The following is a 17,601-nucleotide window of genomic DNA, read 5'->3' as shown; positions in this document are numbered from 1 at the left end:
TGTGGGATTACTTGGCTCATGAGAAGCAGAAAATGCAACGAACTTCTAAGACTGAACTTTGGAGGTGTGGAAAAAAATCCCTGCAGATTTTGATGAAAGCAAGTCTTCAGCAAAGAATGGAAGCTGTAAGACAGGTTGGAAACACTAAATAGGGAAAAATGTGCTATTATATTTAGTTGTTGAGACTTCTGTGTAATTTTCTGCTAAACAGATTCCACACTTTTCTTTTTGAGCTGAAAAATAAAAGTACTTTGACTGGAACTTAAACAAATGAAAGGTGGTCTCTGACTTTTGCACAGTACTGTACATATATCACAGAACTGGGCCTGGAGTGCCCTGCACTGACAATTTTGGCGTGTTCCAGCTGTAACGCACCAATGTTTAACTATAAATCAAGTCTCTTGGCGTAGGGAAGATATTAAAAATATGCAGAGCAGGGGGAAACACCAAAAGAATTAGGAAACCAAACAGATCACAACACTGCATAACACAACTTTAGCACATCCATGTCAGCTCAAAAAGGGCCTGAAACAGGTGTGTTAAAGCAAGACATCCTTCATCTAGACTTCTAACCTCTACATTACAAAAACAAGCTCATCCTGCACAAGCACCAGCCTGTAGATCAAGATTTATCTTCTGAGAAATATCCCAGCAGCCACTGAGCAAATTCTGATACACTACAACTCATAATGGAGTACTGGTCTCAATCTGAGCCCTGTAAAAACATACTGCTGCTCTAATATGTCTTACTCCAATCATACAGAGCTTAAATCAAGCATGTGATGGCAGAGAGCATGAAAAAACAGCACATTGAGAAGCTTTGCTAAATCAGAGGAGCTCAAACTAGTTTCTTAAAACCACTCAGTTCAACTCCCTGCGGCCCCTGCGTGCTTAAGCAATGAATAAAGAGCAAGCCTTGTATATTTAGGTGAAGATGTGCTTTAGCTGTATTTTTAGGTGAAGATGGCTGGTCTTGTGACCGTGCCTCACCATCTCTGGCCCGCACACAGAGCCCTCGGCAGCTGGCATAAACTTGGTCTCGCATTTCCGGCCGACCCGGTGGCACCACAGGGCTTTACAGATGTCCTGAGAGAGAGAGAGAGAGAGAGAGAGAGAGAGAGAGAGAGGACCTTTTAACACAACTTGTCCTCATGATAGAAGCTAAGCCAGGAAAGTCAGAAAAGCAAGTATATTTATTAATATGTAATTACATAATTACACAATTAATTACATAGTTAGTTACAAAATGAGCGATATTTACAATCGATTCACCAACATCCTCTGGTTCAAATCTGCTCTTTTGATTGTTTAAATGTCACAAACATGGCAAAACAAGATTAAACACTCAACAATAACTTTAAACCACACTTTACAAATGAACATGCAGACCTGGAACATCTCATGCATTTTATGGGTGTGTGCATGGGGCCCAAGGCACTACAGGGAATGCAATTATGACAAATTCAAAAGGACAAAATCAAAAGGACTATTTTAACTCGCAATATGAAACCCTTCCCCGGCAAAATCTCTGCTTTACTTGCAGAAAAAGTTGAAATACATTTACTCTTGTCTTGTGTTATAGCCAATCAAAACCATGATGTTCCCAATGTCATTCCTGAACATCCTCTTCATTTTCTGTCTTCAAATTACCTTCAAACTTGAATATTTTTTTGCAGTGAGGCAGCATTCCTGTTAACATATTTCAAATTTGAAGCTAGATAAAGATGTGCCTGAGGGACCCATAAAAGTGAGACGCTATATCTGAAAGACCTGTTTCCAAAGCCATGCACAAATAAAAAAAAATGTCAGCCTGAGTTAAAGAAAAGTTGCTGCGTCATTGACGGCAGTGGTCTGTGAAATGTCTGCTTCCACACATAAAGGATACAAATGATGCATAAACACTTTTTATGCCCGATGTGGCAGTACGCTTTAGCTTAGCATGCTTGACAGTTTAGGTTTGTAAGTTTACTGATATTGAGTATATTGTGAGCAACCTCTGTATTTACTGGCCATTATAATTTAACACAGTTTAAATGACAATTTGAATAGACATCAAAAAAATGAGAAATTAAACTTCACATTAGGCAAAGTTGAGTTGTAGTTTACTATGCCAGTTACTGTCCATAATAAAAAAGCATACTGCATTTTACATTAATTATTTCTCACCCGTAGTTCATTGAAATACACAAAATGCAGATCTAAACTTTCAGTCACATTTATAAGCAATAGAGGAGATATGTCATTGAATTTGATGAAAAGTTATTTTATAGTTACAGCTATAAGTGTAGCTGATTATGCAACTATGTTATTACATAATTACATTTAAATAGTATAAATATTTTAATTTAAATATACTTTTAATTACACTGATTATTACACATTTACATTTAAACTGTAAAGCAATTAACAATAACTCGACTTTTAAACACTTTGTTGAGCTACATCTCTAACCCAAAGCAGAGAATTACATTGTATGGAGTAGACGAACACAGCAAGGCTCTGGCATTTTACAATTCTGTGTCGGTCACATCTGCATTATTGGATGCTATTTTCACAACATTCAGAGCGCAGATGAGGAGCCCAGCAGCAGCCTGCCAAACTGATAATGGCCCAAATCCCACAGTGCGTTTACACAGCTGTCTGTTAAAGTAACAGCTAATTTAACTCCAGGCAGAGAGAGAGAGAGAAAAAAGGGAGATTCCAAAATGTTATTTACCCTTTGCAAAGGCAACTCTAGTCTGCTTCATCTCCAGCAGAGACTCCTCTCTCTCTCTCTCTCTCTCTCTCTCTCACTCACTCTCTCTCTCTCCCTCTTGCTCTCTCTCACTCTCTATCTCTCTCTCTCTCTCTCTCTCTCTCTCTCCTCTGTGTGCCAAAAGCCTGAGGAGAAGCTGATTCCCTGTGTTAGTGATGGGAGCTCTGGGACACACAACGGTTTAATGCACTGTATTTGCAGCTATCATTCATCATCTGAACAAACAGGTGACTATAATGACAAACCTACTTTACCTAACATGTCATTGGCAATACATTCAGAGACATTCCCTTTCGCTTGTTAATATCTGCCCCAGAACAGTTGCAATGTCCACTTTGTCATGGAAAAATGGATCAGCATGTGGAACTGATGCTTTCTGTGAGCTACTGTGTTTTCTATCACTGTACAAAAGAAGAATGTGCTGTCTTTATTTCTGAGTGAGCAAGGCAACATTTAGAATTTCACATCAGTAAGTGCATATTTTTTTTATTCCGCTTCATCAGGCTAACTATAACATAATTCAAGTATGAAGCATATTTCACAAGTAAGCTTTACTTGCTTATACAACTTTTTTCTTTTTAGATCATTCTATTAATATATCAAAACAAATTGCAAAAACAAATAAAAAAAAATGTTTAAAAAGAAAAAGTAAATTAGAAGGCAGAAACAGGCCGTCCCCGCTGCAGTCCCACCTTCTACAACTGAACCGCAAAAGCAGATGATGTACTGTATGAGGTTGACAAGGTTCTTCCCAAAAAAAACATTTTTTTTTTTATGAGTGTGCATTTTGGTCTCAAATATTTTAGATTACACAAACAACTATTTGTCCAGCAGTGAGCCAAGATGCTGTCTGGGTTGCTGTCCAACAGCCACAAAATCTTGAAAAACAAATGTCTAATCTGCCCGTCATGCTCTCACTGCATTAAACTGACGTCACCATCTGAATCAGTCGTCTGCTACACCAAACAGAAACTATTTTGGCCCAAAACTGACTGCAGCTCAGACATCCTACATTTAGACCTTTTAAAATAAAACAGCTGCATAAGCATTTTTTTTCTTTTGCATGTGAAAGCAGTACATAAGCAGCACTTTACCCTGCTGGTCATCTGTGGGTGCACAATTGTCATCCTCTTGCCAGGGAGTCACCAATCTTATGCATAAGGGCTGGGGTAGCTGCTAGTTTTCATTCCAGTTAATCAGAAACACACCTGATTCCACTTGTTTAATAAGTTGATCTCAGTCTTCAAATGATGAATCAGTTATATTAGATGTGCTTCTGCTTGGTTGAAAACCTGCAGCCACACTGGCCCTTTGTGGATTAGATTGGCGAGCCCCTGTTCTAACCCTTCAGTCATCATTATCTGTAATAATACCTGTTCAATAGCAGTTCTGTGGTAGAACAGGTGTCATTAATTCACATCCTGGAAAACCAGAGTCTGGCACAGTTTGGTGATTTCCCTGCTTTTTTCACTGAATTTCTCTTTAAAGGGCAACTGACGAATTGTGCACAACAACAGATGGTCTACAAGTATAAGTACTAAGTAGGAGCCTCTGACAAAGAGGACAGTAAGAGATTTTCGGTCAAGTCACAAGTTTCCACTGTCAAACACTGCTGATGTCAAGATTGTTCAGATACAGTCTATGCCAGAGTGGATGTTTCTCTACAGTTCTCATCCACTTAGAACAAGAGTGCAGTAAACAGAAGTTCTCGCTGGCAATAATTCAACATACATTGAACTCTCCTTAACTGGAGCAGAATCCATGTCTGTCTGGCCACTGGCAAGAGAAATCTGCACTGACTGCTTTTCATCAAGCCTCTCAAAGGGCCTTGTCTTATTTTAGACTGACGGAGGACCATGATTTGGGGCAAACCCCTTGCTGAGTTCAGTAAGTTCAGAACGCTTGTACTATTGACTATATATCACCAAAGTTCTCTGGCTTGAGAGTGACCAACAACATCCAAACCTCACCAAAAGCACAGGTAACTAAAGCTCAAGATCTGGGCATGATTGACTGACCCCTGAATGGAAACTTTGTAGCAGTCTGTCTGTCGGATCTGACAGTCTCTAATGGACTTCTAATATCTCATTAACTATCTGGTACAGTTTAGAGAAGTATGAGGTGTCCTCCCTTGAGTCTTGGTTCTTCTCAGTGTTTCTTCCTCATACTGTTAGGAAGTCTTGCCTGACACTGTCTCCCTCAGCTTGATCATCAGGAAAGCTGCTTTGGAACAATGTCTGTTTTAGAACAGCATTTTACAAATACAATTGAACTGTTTCTAGTTAATCAAAAGTGGGTGTAATTCTAGTGCAAAATGGCAGTCACCTAGGGTTTAGAAGGCCTGCTGTCACAGCATTGCTTGTTCATTGTGTATATACACCGATCAGGCATAACATTATGACCACCTTGTTTCTACGCTCCGACACAGCAGTGCTGCTGGAGTTTTTAAACACTGTGTCCACTCACTGTCCACTCTATTAGACACTCCTACCTTGTCAGTCCACCTTGTAGATGTAAAGTCAGAGACGATAGCTCATCTGCTGCAGCACAGTTTGTGTTGGTCATCCTCTAGTCCTTCATCAGTGGTCACAGGACGCTGTCCCACAGGACACTGTTGGCTGGATATTTTTGGTTGGTGGACTATTCTCAGTCCAGCAGTGACACTGAGGTGTTTAAAAACTCCAGCAGCACTGCTGTGTCTGATCCACTCCGACCAGCACAACACAGACTAACACACCACCACCACATCAATGTCACAGCAGTGCTGAGAATGATCCACCACCCAAATAGTACCTGCTCTGTGAGAGTCCATGGGGGTCCTGACCACTGAAGAACAGGGTAAAAGGGGGCTAACAAAGTATGCAGAGAAAAGATGGACTACAGTCTGTAATTGTAGAACTACAAAGTGCACCTATATAGTAAGTGGAGCTGACAAAATGGACAATGATTGTAGAAACAAGGAGGTGGTCATAATGTTACGCCTGACTGGTGTAGATGTTTTCATCCACAAGACATCTTGTTCTTGGCGTTTTGCTGTGTTTTTTTCTTTTTTAAAAGATGTAGGTGTAGAAGTTTTTACTGAGTGATGTATTTCAATAGCTGAGGTGCTGTATGTTGCTATGACAGAATCTGTGATTTTTAGCCTTCATGTTCAAATCGCTACTGTTGGAAGAAAACCTCCATTTTCTCCATCGCGCTTTTCAGTTTTTGACATAATTTGAAAATGCCCTGTTGCCCTTACACTGTGTTAAAATTTCATGATGAATGGACTAACATAAACAGAACAAAACAACTTGGAAAAAAGTCTGGGTCCACTGACTTACATTAAAAAGCAAAGTAGGTTTTTTCCTTTTCCTGTAAAGTTATCATTTTGGAGATACAAGATTTTCTTCGACAACAGCGAAATACAATGTTTAAATAGCTTTTAAAACAAGGCCTTCAGCACTTTCAGCAGACTAAGCTAGACAGTGCCTGCAGAAGACTTATGAAAAAATTTTAAAGCAGCAAACTGACAAAAGCAACATCTTTTTGAGATCCTCTAATGTAACAAGAATCCACAAGCTGTATGAACAAGAGGCTACAATCTGGAACCAGTGACTGAATATATGATATATATGATATAGACACTCATTGGTTGAAACTTGTAGCCATCGTTACTCTCTCTGGACTCAGTGATGAAAACTGTAAGCTGCGCTCATCCTATGGAAATCACAATTTTCATGTTCAGGCACATCTGATCCCTGTGATCACTTCATGAAAATAACTAAAGTAATTAAATTATTTAAAGTACTAAGTACATTGTGATGAAGCTTATTTTGTCCGCTCATAAAGCTAGAACAAATCACACTGCTTTTTAAAAGAAAAAAAATTCTTTAGGGTCAAATTTGATGTAATTAATCATGACGAACTACACAAAATAAAGTGGTCAATCACAACAACCTTTATACATAGTAAGCATGAATCATGTATGTAGAGAAAAGAGGTGGTCCTTGCCTTCTTGAAGTCCAGCGTGCAAAGTTTGGCCTTTTCTCCAAACTGCCACTTGCACTGTGTGTCTGTATCGTACAGCTCCCCTGGAAGTTTCTCTGGGTATTTGTACTCCTCCACTGCTTTGGGCTCATCTGACAGGCAGGTGGCCTGAGCCGTGCTGGACGAAGAGAGGACAAACACCACTCATCACTCACTCAAATCATAAAAAAATTACATTTCCCACAGTACAGCAGGGGGCAGTGACCATGGAAACAAAATAATCCCACTAGCACTCCTCTATGGGGCAAGTAATTTTTCTCCTAAACCTGTTCTGACAGTTTATAATGATGTATGTGACTGAGTGCTGCTGGGAGAGTACTGGCCATCAGGCCCTGTGTGTCACATGATAGCGGGTGATCATGAAAAAACGTTTTTATGGATTTTAATATGGTACGTTTTACATGATCAGAAACACTGGATTGTGTTGTAGACCTGATGAGTTTAACAGAGTTGAGTTGGCTTTATGGCCATGGTATGTGTGTGAGCATGTTCTTGTTTTCATACTTCTTCAGGACAAAAATGTCCTGACTTTGTAGGAAAACCAACCTCTGTGTGAGAGTGTGTGTGTGTGTGTGTGTGTGTGTGTGTGTGTGAGAGAGAGAGAGAGAGAGAGAGAGAGAGATAGAGACAGAGACAGAGAGAATCAATGAATGAGAGTCACTGTGATAAAAACATACACACGCATAGGGGTGCGGGAAAAAATCGATTGTTAGATGCATCGCGATGCGGACGTGAACGATTCTGAATCGATTCACAAATGTCAAAAATCGATTTTCTAAATATTTAACTTATAACGTAATATTGATGGAACGCAAAAGGCGGAACTTGGAAGTGGGTAAGTGCGGCGCCCGGACAGTCTGTGACGGCACACAACAAAAACACAAGTGAATGAGCGAGAAATCTGACCGGCTCCCTCTGCATTAAAAGCCAGGTTAGATCAGGAGTCACAACACAAATGTTAATGAGAGGCATTTTGTCCTTTCAACAAAAATCAAACCACCTTGGGAGCCACAACATTTAATGTCCAGTATGTCTCAGTGTGTGATAATATCCAGTATAGACTAAACAATATAAACGAAAATGCAGATTTACTCTGCTCTGCTTTAAGCTTTAACTATAGCCGCTTTTCTTCCATCTCCGCCAGAAAACTTTTCCTCAGAAGTAGATCAGTTAAATGTCTCAACGTTCGACTGTTTTACGAGGCTGAAGTCACTTTTTATTCTCCAGCTTCTTGTTCGAATTTAGCTGTTCCACCTTAAATTCTAACTGAGGCACCGAATGAAAATGCGGCACCATTTAAGGTGGAACGCGAGAATTGGAAAGAGAAGCGACTTCAGCTTCGCCACTTTTTAGTGTTTGACAGTCTCTGGTTGCAGATTTAACGTACCAGGAAACCAACTGCGCTGCTTATAAATGCGAATAACGCATCGCTGCTATGTGACCTGCAGTCTGCATGCCGGTTCTCAATCGTTGCGAAACAGGGCTTTCGCGCTATGTTGCACACGTCCCGAAGATACTTTACTGACGCAGCGATCCCCCCCGTCTCTACAACGAGACCAAAACCGAAGTTATAAAATCACTAAAGAAAACAGGCAGAATAGCTGTAACGTGCTGCGTGAACATCCACTGCCACTGGATCTCATTTCACAGTAACTGCGCATTTTATCGCATTTTAAGCAGCTTCTCGTACTCCAAACAAGAGCACTGAATGATGGTTATTTGGCTACTTCGCTAAAATATTTACAGCAGCTTACACATTACATAAAAAATTACTAATGAAATGAAATAAACGTTACTGTAATAGACAACAACACTGAACGTCTATAATGAATATGCCTGATATCATTATTCCTGTTAATAGCATTGTTTGTTTAGTTTTTGTCTTTTATCATTGACATATAAAGCAGGAGATATCGGTATGATGAGTGTAATTGCAGGTGCATTTTCTAACAGTTTCTAAACAGGCGCTAGCTCCAGAGAAAGGCCCCCCCACAGACCACTGCTGCTAAGTGAGCTGCTAAGGACCTACATGGCTGAGACACACTGACAGTCACAAGTTAGTCTGAGCATCTGCAAGTATTCACAACCTAAAACAGGGGTGTCAAACTCAACCACTAAAAGGGCCATATGACAAAAAATCAACAAATTTGTGGATGAGACAACACTTTTTTAAACAACAATTTACCTGAACTGGCCACAGTTTATTCAAAATATGCCAAAATGTCAACAACAAAATATAGAAACTTGTACTGGACCATGAATTCTTGAAAAATATATTCCGAAAAAAAAAGAATTGTGGTGCAACTGCTGTCTCATATGGATTGTTGCTGGAGGAAGGGGGTGAAAGTGCATTTTATGTTGCAGTGCATGCTGGGGATTGTAGTGCAGTGCACTGAAAAATGAGCTAATGTTGATCAAAAATTTTAAAAATAAGATAGGATTGTGCTGTAGGTCTGATCTGGCGGGCCTTATGTTTGACATATGGCATCTGTAAGATGAGAGGCATATCATGTATAATGTATACCAAATGATTAAATCAGGATTTAATGTATACCAAATGTTGTCTGTAAAGACAAAAAGTGACAGGTTTTTGTAGTTTGGTGAGAATTCAAACTTACAAAGCATTCCTCTTTTATCAAATGAAGCAAATGAAGTTCATCAGCCAAGAAATGGCTGGTTTCTAAGTTTAGATCTTTAGTTTTGCACTGGAGCCTCAAAGCTAAAGTAGCTAACAAATAATGGAAGCCTACACCCCATAAATTATACAAACTGCATGCCTAAATCATCACACACTTGCCTCAAACCTGTTTCAGCCTGGACTGCTTTTTAAATAAAGCATAATACAGGGTGGCCAACCAGGGCAGAACACATTCATTATTTATGTAAGCCTCAAAGGCACAGTAATAAAAACAGCCTGTTTATTTATGAGGGATTAGGAGAGATTGTAAATAGTCATATAAAAATGTATTACGATATCTAATATTCGGAATTTAAGTTTTTGGTACATAAAAGAAGACAAATATCAAAATGTACTTCAAGAGAAAAAAAATAAATACAAGAAATATATATGACTCACATAGACTTGTTTATGTGGTTTCTAACACTGTGACATTCTGTTATCTACAAAAAAGTTGCATACATATGATCAACCATTTGCAGCCAGTATAAAGTCTGAATTTTGTCTGCATTTTTTCTGTTTTTACAAATAACAGTCTGTCACACAGCATCACAGTGGGCAAAACAGACCCTACACTTTATTCTGCACATGGTGTCAGCCTGAGAAAACTCTGTCTGCGTACACACACGGGCCTAGCTACTCCGCTTCTATTCTGCGGAAGCCTTGTCTGATTTATGAATCCGTTCTTCAGCGCATAACTCGCTCTCTGCTTCCAATTAGCCCCGACTCTTTCGGCTCAGCCACATCTGGAGCTGGATCTGACAAGAGCTGTGCATCCTCACTCTGCTCTGTCACCTCCTTCCAGCTGCTTCCCACATTAAAGAGATGCTAAACTGCTGGCGCATCACGCAGCAGGAGCACAGGCCTCAGCGAACTGAGAGACTGTTCTCCTTCTAGGCTTTCTGCTTTCCTTTTGGGAGGGAGAGATGAAAGAGGAGGAGCTCTGAGGGGAAGAGTTACAGTTACAGAAGATGCCATCAGACTCTGTGTGCTGCTTCCTGTTTGTTTGTTTTTTTTGCGTGGTTGTCTAAGCAGTTTGCACAGGCCTGTTCTGTGTTAGTTTGCCTAAAATGATCCATCTTTTTTACCTTCATGCTGGGTGGGCAGTGCATGAAAACATGCAAGCTCTTAGCCCCTCTGTACAGCCTCCAGGAGACATGATTCAAAAGCATACTGTCCACATTATTGGAAACCTCTCCTTTGTAGCTTCACCTTGCAGGTGAACTGTAGCCCCCATGTGTCAGACACAAGGCCAAATCAGGCTCGCGACACAATCCACGGCCCACAAAAGTATTTTAATTTTCTATTAATATTAGTTTTTTAATTTCCTATTAATACAAGTGCCAAATCAGGTCCGCGACACAATCCACGGCCCACAAAAGTATTTTAATTTTCTATGAATATTAGCTTCACAATGCGCTGCACTGCAGTCCCCAGCATGCCCTGCAACATAACGTGTTCTCTGACTCTCCTCCCCCAACAACAGTCTACGTCTAGCTGCATTTCAGCTGCAGTTCAGCCAGTATAAACACCCTAATGTCAGCTCAGCAGCTCAGAAAGAGCCTAAGCATTAATGAACTTGCAGTAAAAGAAGGATCCCAGGTGTCTAGTTCAAGCAAATAGGTAGATTCAAAAGACTGAGTACCTGGGGACATTTACATTTTGAATATTTCAAGTTTTCATGTAATATTTCAAGGTCTACTACAAGTGCCTATATTTCGCTGTTCACAATTTGGCGTATTTTGAATAAACAACGGCCAGTTCGGGTTTTGTTAATTAAAAAAAAAAAAAACATAGGTGTTCTCTGGCCCACGGATTTGTTAAGATTTTGTAGTATGGCCCTTTTAGTGGTTGAGTTTGACACCCCTGCTCTAGTCCTTCATCAGTGGACCACAGAGCAGCTCTTGCCTGAATATATTTGGGTGGTGGTCTACTTTCAATCTAACAGTGACAACAGCAACTCTGCTGTACCTGATACACTTGTTCGAACAAACACACCACCATATCACTACCTTGTCAGTGTCACTTCAGATAGCAAGCATACATAAGATTAATACATCTTAGGTATCCAACCTATTTCAAAAGCAAAGCTTTGTTTTAGGGTCTTTCATTATTTACAGTAAAGATTTATTTCAGTTCATTTAACCTCAAATTCAGTCTTTCTCAGTAATGTCACATAGTACTTAAGATTAAACTGGACAGACTTTAAAAGGAGAAAGACAGAGAAATAAATGTATTATATGTGTTCAGATATTTTCATGTTTATTGTATGTGTTGCATTAATGGTTGCATTTGCTGTTATTTCTAACTATACTAATTTCAAGATTGTTCATGAATCCTAAACCGAACGACTTGTGCATTACTGAATATAACTGGCTGTATTTATTATGCAACTGTTAAATTTATTTACCTAAACCAATTTACAAGTAAAATAAAGTAAACAATGCATGGGTGGGTGGACGGATGGATGGATGGATGGACGGATGGATGGATAGACAGATCAATGATAAATGAGATAGACTAGCATTTACCAATCTTGCAAGACCTACCTTCCAGCTCTAACCTTAATCAACCTGATTCATCTAATCAATGCTTTCAGAAATCCTTGATTAGCTGAGCTACATTTGGGTTAAATTGCTGCAGTTTAAAAGCATAGACAGGGGGAGAGCAGACCCCAGCATGTGACCCTCAGCCTCAGCCGGCTTGTCCCGACACCACTGACCCCAGTTCGAGGCCAGACCTCTGTCATGCTCTAACAAGGCTGAGGTCATGGAGTCTGTCTTCACTAATGAAAGCCTCACTAAATCAGTCTCATCTGAGTGGCAGTGGATATTTTGCATTTCATTTCACCAGCAGGTTAATTTAGGGCCGGTAGTGCAGGCTCGGTCAAGTTACACATGCGCAGACTACTCGCTTGGACAGTGGCCCGAGACTTAAGACCGGCTCGAGCTGCCCAACGTTACACATTAGAGTGGGGGCCATTTTGGCTCTATTTTCGCACAACACTTCCACAAATAGAGCTTGTAAAGGATGAGGCTGCGTCTAGACGCCCGGCAGCCCGGTGTGTGAGCCCGAATGGATGATGGATGATTTAGAGCATTCTCTGTAAAGGGCACAGATGTTAATTTGGAGCAGCCTGGTTTTTGAGTGCAAGTCTGTTTGTTCCTGCTGTGGGCTGCTAATAGCGATAGCATGTGACTGATGGGTAGTCTTTCTGAAGGGTGCCTACTGTTATGTTAGTTTTCGGATTACTTACAGTACTGGAGAGCAAAACATAGTCTGGCTGGATCTATAGTTGGAAGGAGGCACTATGGTTGCAAAACAGGCGGAATAAGCTTGATCTTGATAAACTTGCTGCAGTGAATTTGCATCAGTTAGATAATAGATAATAAGACATACAGGCTATAAGGGGTGGGCAGTATGATGATAGATTATGTCACAAGAAAGTTCTCTGAGTGTACCATGTGCATCGTGGGTACACTGAGAAACTATTTTAGAAAAGACAGATTTAGATTAGGGTGGGCAATGCAAACTTCATATCACAGTATTAGCTATTATTCGATAATGGTGATAACATCACAATAACAAAAAAGTATCAAACATTATCAACAACAACAACATAAACAACTACAATAATAATAACTTATTATATGTATTATTGTAATAGTAACTCATGACTTGGAGCAGTAATTCAGAATTCAGTGATGTTTAGGCTGGATATGTTAGAAAGTGAATGAGTACCAACCTGAGAAAGCGACTGAGATACTGACGGCTGCAGGATGACCAGGAGAAAAGGCCATTATGGCCAGCCAGTGTGGGGGACATTATGTTGCCAACAGACTTCTTACACACATTCCCCTCCCCATCATGGACCATTCCAAAACTGAAAGCAAAAAAAAAAAATGTATTTTAATTATTATAGAGGTCACATGGTGAACAACACAATCCTCCTGCTGGAAACTCCTGCTGCATTATATAGAGAAAATATCATGCCTGAAATTACAATTATAGTCTTGCAATATGCTAAAACATATTAATATCTTAATATAGTGTTGTCAAAATTGTCAATTTGTTTTTGTTATATTAAAATGATTAAGTTTATTATATCATGTAAATGCCTTGATCCATCTAAGAAACTTACTAGGATCATCCGGCATATTGCAGCCTTCTGTGATGTCAGTATTACAGACCAATGCTCTGATAATGATTAACAAATGACATTGTGCAACCCAATCCATTTCTAACCCAAATCATTTCCAATCCACCACATCTGATGACAGTGTTGTCTGAAGATTCTCATTAGCTGGATCTGGTCTGACAGATTTAGGGAATACCTGTGTTTTTCAGTCTTATCTCTATCTTTCACATCTGTTTCGTTACCCCAGCCAATAGAAACAACTGCCTGTTGGCTTCTATTATAACTGTGTTTTCAGTCAATGTTGCATGACTTGTTTGCATACAAACTGAAGTTAGTGTCTGTGGTAATTAACACAGATGCAGTAGATACAGATTAGGTAGAAAATTACTAAAAGTATTCCTTTAAATGTTGGAACCAACTCCTGCAAGAACATCAATTCCCTGGAGGAGGACACTAAACGCAGCTAAATGTGATGTATTGAAGGTGAGAGCTGCGCTTACTTGTGGCCAGACTCATGAGCAATGGTGAAGGCCAGGCCCAGACCTGTATCCTCATTGATAGTGCAGCTACGGTACTTGCTGCACATACCACTGATGGGGGCAAAGCCTGGAGGAAGAGAGACACAGCACTATTTCATCAGTTTTCAGTCCAGAGAACTAGAACACTTAGACGTACTGAACTGACATGTGACGAGGAAATCACATAACTGTACAGGACAAACCCACACACCAGCTGTACCTTCAGTTTTTTTTTTGGTTTTGAGATTTTAGTGGGAGCAGGACTGGTCAACTGTAAGTATGATTTTTGTAAAATGGATGCATCTAAAAGCCCAGCCACAAAATGGTAGACAAGACAAACTTGCAGAGTGGGACCACAGAGTGCTGAAGCACATAAAAATCACCTATCCTCTGTTGCATCACTCACTATAGAGTTCCAAACTGCCTACAGAAGCATCAACAGCAAAATAACTGTTAATCAGGATCTTCATGAAATGGGTTTCATTGACCAAGAAGCTGCACACATGTCCGATCACTATGCAAAATGCCAAGCGGCAGGAGTGGTGTAAAGCATACTGCCATTGGACTCTGGGGCAGTAGAAACATACTCTGGAGCGATGAATCATTCTTCACTATCTGGCAGTCTGACGGACAAATTTGGGTTTGGTGGACGTCAGGAGAATGCTACCTATCCTTTGGTGAAGGAGATCTGGGGCTGTTTGTCAGGGTTTGGGCTAGGCTCCTTAGTTCCAGTGAAGGGTAATGTTGGTACTACAGCATGCAAAGACATTTTACACAATTATATGCTTCTAACTTTGTGGCAACAGTTTGGGGAAGGCCTTTTGCTTTGTGCCCTTGTGCATAAAGCGAGGCCCATAGAGACATGGTTTGAAGAATCTGGTGTGGAGGAACTCCAGTGGCCTGCACAGAGTCCTGACCTCAACCCTTTTGAATACCTTTGGCATTAATTGGAACATCAATTAGGGGCCAGGTCTTTTCAGCCAACATCACTGCCTGACCTTACAAATGCTCTTTTGGCTGAATAAAGACTGGAGGCTGTCATAGCTGCAAAAGAGGGGCAACTCCATATTAATGCTTATTGTTTTGAAACGGGATATCCAACAAGCTCATATAGGTGTGATGGTTAGGTGGTTAGGTGTCCACATACTTTTGATACAGTTTATGTAATATAGCCCTATCTGGCAGTCCCAATAGAATTACACATCACTGGTTCTTTATTAAATATTGAGCTTAGTAGCAAGCCCTAGTTTATCAGTGTGGACCTTCCTTCTTTATGCTCATGATATACAAAATGACAATTTATGTTTGTGAATCTTTTGGTCTGGTAGATTGTTTACGGACTAATTTCTTGCTTCTTTCATTATTATTATAACCTCTTCTATTACCTTTTAAGTCATGCAAAAACAGAGATATTTGAAAAGATTAACTGATTAATGTAAGAGCATCTGATTCCCTTTTACAGAAAGGTGTAATTCCTACAGAACCTCCCACTGAAATCAGTGATGCCATAAGCAATGTTAAATTACAGAGTAACAAAGAACACCAAGTTAAATAGCTATACAACCCTGTTTCCAAAAAAATCTGGGACACTGTGCAATATGCAAATAAAAACAAAATGCAGTGAGATGTGTATCATTTAAGCCCTTCATTTAATTGAAAATAGTACAAAGACATCATATCAAATGTTGAAACTGAGAAATTTCATTGTTATTGGCAAAATATATGCCAATTTTGAATTTGATGTCAGTAACACATTTCATAAAAGTTGGGAAAGGCGCATGTTTACCACTGTGTTACATCACCTTCTTCTTTTAACAACACTCTATAAGTGAGGAGACTAATTGTTGTAGTTTTAAAAGTAAAATAACATGCCAAATGTGTTCAATGGGTGACAGGTCTGGACTTCAGGCAGACCAGTTTAGCATCCAGACTATTACAACAGTGCCATGCTTTTGTAATACATGCAGAATGTAGTTTGGCATTGAGTTACTGGATTAAGGGCTTCCCTGAAAAAAATGCCATCTGGATGGCAGTATATATTGCTCCAAAACCTTTATGTATTATTCAGCATTAATGGTGCCTTCACAGATGTGCAAGTCACCCATGCCATGTGCACTAATGTACCCCATAACATCATGGATGCTGGCTGTGCGCTGATAACGAACTGGATGGTCCCTCTCCTCCTCTCTTCCCGCCCTGGAGGACGCAGCGTCGATGATGTCCAAAAAGAATTTCAAATTCTGATTCGTCGAACCACAGGACACTTTTCCACTTCACCTCAGTCCAGCATAAATGAGCTTTGGCCCAGAGAAGGTGGCAGCGTTTCTGGATGTTATTGCTATTTACCCATGCAGGCTTTCACAGAGTGATGATCCCCTCACCATGTTTACTTCTAAAAGACTCAGTCTTTCTGGGATCCTCTTTTTATACTCAATCATGTTACTGACCAGTTGCCAATTAACCTAATTAGTTGTGAGTGGACTTTTTCGGTCTTTTGTTGCCCCTGTCCCAACTTATTTGAAATGTGCTGCTGGCATCAAATTTAAAACGGACGTATTTTCAAAAATATATATTTCTTTGTACTATTTTCAATTAAATATAGGGTTTAAATGCTTTGCACATCATTTTGCACAGCGTCCCAACTCTTTTGGAAAAGGAATTGTAAAATGAAAGCAAACACTGGGGTCAGGCCAATATTATTTCATCTGCTGGAGATGAATGGCCAGATAGTAAACATTTTTATCAACACCACAATTAGAAACATCCACATCTAAAGAGATCACAGTTGATTTCCCTGTTTTCTAAGGCTGTGACTCCAGAGCATCCAAACTGATCCTGGAAAACTATGCTGAAACGAGGCCACTGATGTGTGTTTCATCAGATAATGTGGAGAACACCTTGCACAACGGGGTCTGGCCTGCAGGCCTCTGGCAGGTGTGTAGGGGACAGAGAGTGTTTCAGGTTTTTCTGTGTTTGCTTTTCATCAGAGCTATGAAATTCTTCAGTCCCACAACATGTGTGAGAGATAATGTTATTGAGCTCATAAATCAGGCAGGACTGATGAGGAAATATGGTCCAAAAGGGAAAAATATGGAACAGCAACAATAAAAGTGCATGGATTGAATTCATATTACTGCTGTTACATGCTGCCATGTCTTTCTAGTGATATCTGAAGCAAAAGAAAACTACCACATCCTTTTCTAATGCATTAAGCAATGTTTTCTGTCTTGTAAAGTTGTAGTTGACATCTCATAACCATATCAATGGATTAGTGGTCCACCCCCATTTCCATGGTTATGCAACACCAATTTCCATGATCACACTAGGAGTACCAAATTTTGAGAAGAAACATGGCTGAATGTCATTACGATGAAAATAAAGAAGCAAAAAAATATTTTGGAAACACTCCAAACTACTGAGAAGAACAGTCCAACTTCACAGTGTTCTCCCACTTTGGAAACAAGCTTATTTCAGAGTACTCCTG

The 17,601-nt window shown here is 39.9% G+C and overlaps 1 protein-coding gene across 2 annotated transcripts in view; it reads right to left on the bottom strand.

Annotated features, from left to right (window-relative positions):
* Positions 1-17,601, bottom strand: part of LOC118820195 (A disintegrin and metalloproteinase with thrombospondin motifs 16) — an 84,129-nt gene that overhangs the window by 35,562 nt on the left and 30,966 nt on the right. For both annotated transcript variants that reach the window (XM_036588371.1, XM_036588380.1), the window contains 4 exons: positions 14,100-14,205; positions 13,207-13,344; positions 6,749-6,902; positions 991-1,086 (listed from right to left, as the gene is read on the bottom strand). In XM_036588371.1, the coding sequence (XP_036444264.1) occupies positions 991-1,086; positions 6,749-6,902; positions 13,207-13,344; positions 14,100-14,205 (494 nt within the window). The remainder of the gene's footprint in view (positions 1-990; positions 1,087-6,748; positions 6,903-13,206; positions 13,345-14,099; positions 14,206-17,601) is intronic.

The sequence above is a fragment of the Colossoma macropomum genome, unplaced genomic scaffold, assembly GCF_904425465.1.
Source record: "Colossoma macropomum unplaced genomic scaffold, Colossoma_macropomum, whole genome shotgun sequence".
Taxonomy (NCBI): domain Eukaryota; kingdom Metazoa; phylum Chordata; class Actinopteri; order Characiformes; family Serrasalmidae; genus Colossoma; species Colossoma macropomum.
The sequence above is the reverse complement of the archived record's forward strand: the minus strand, read 5'-3'. Positions and strand labels throughout refer to the sequence as shown.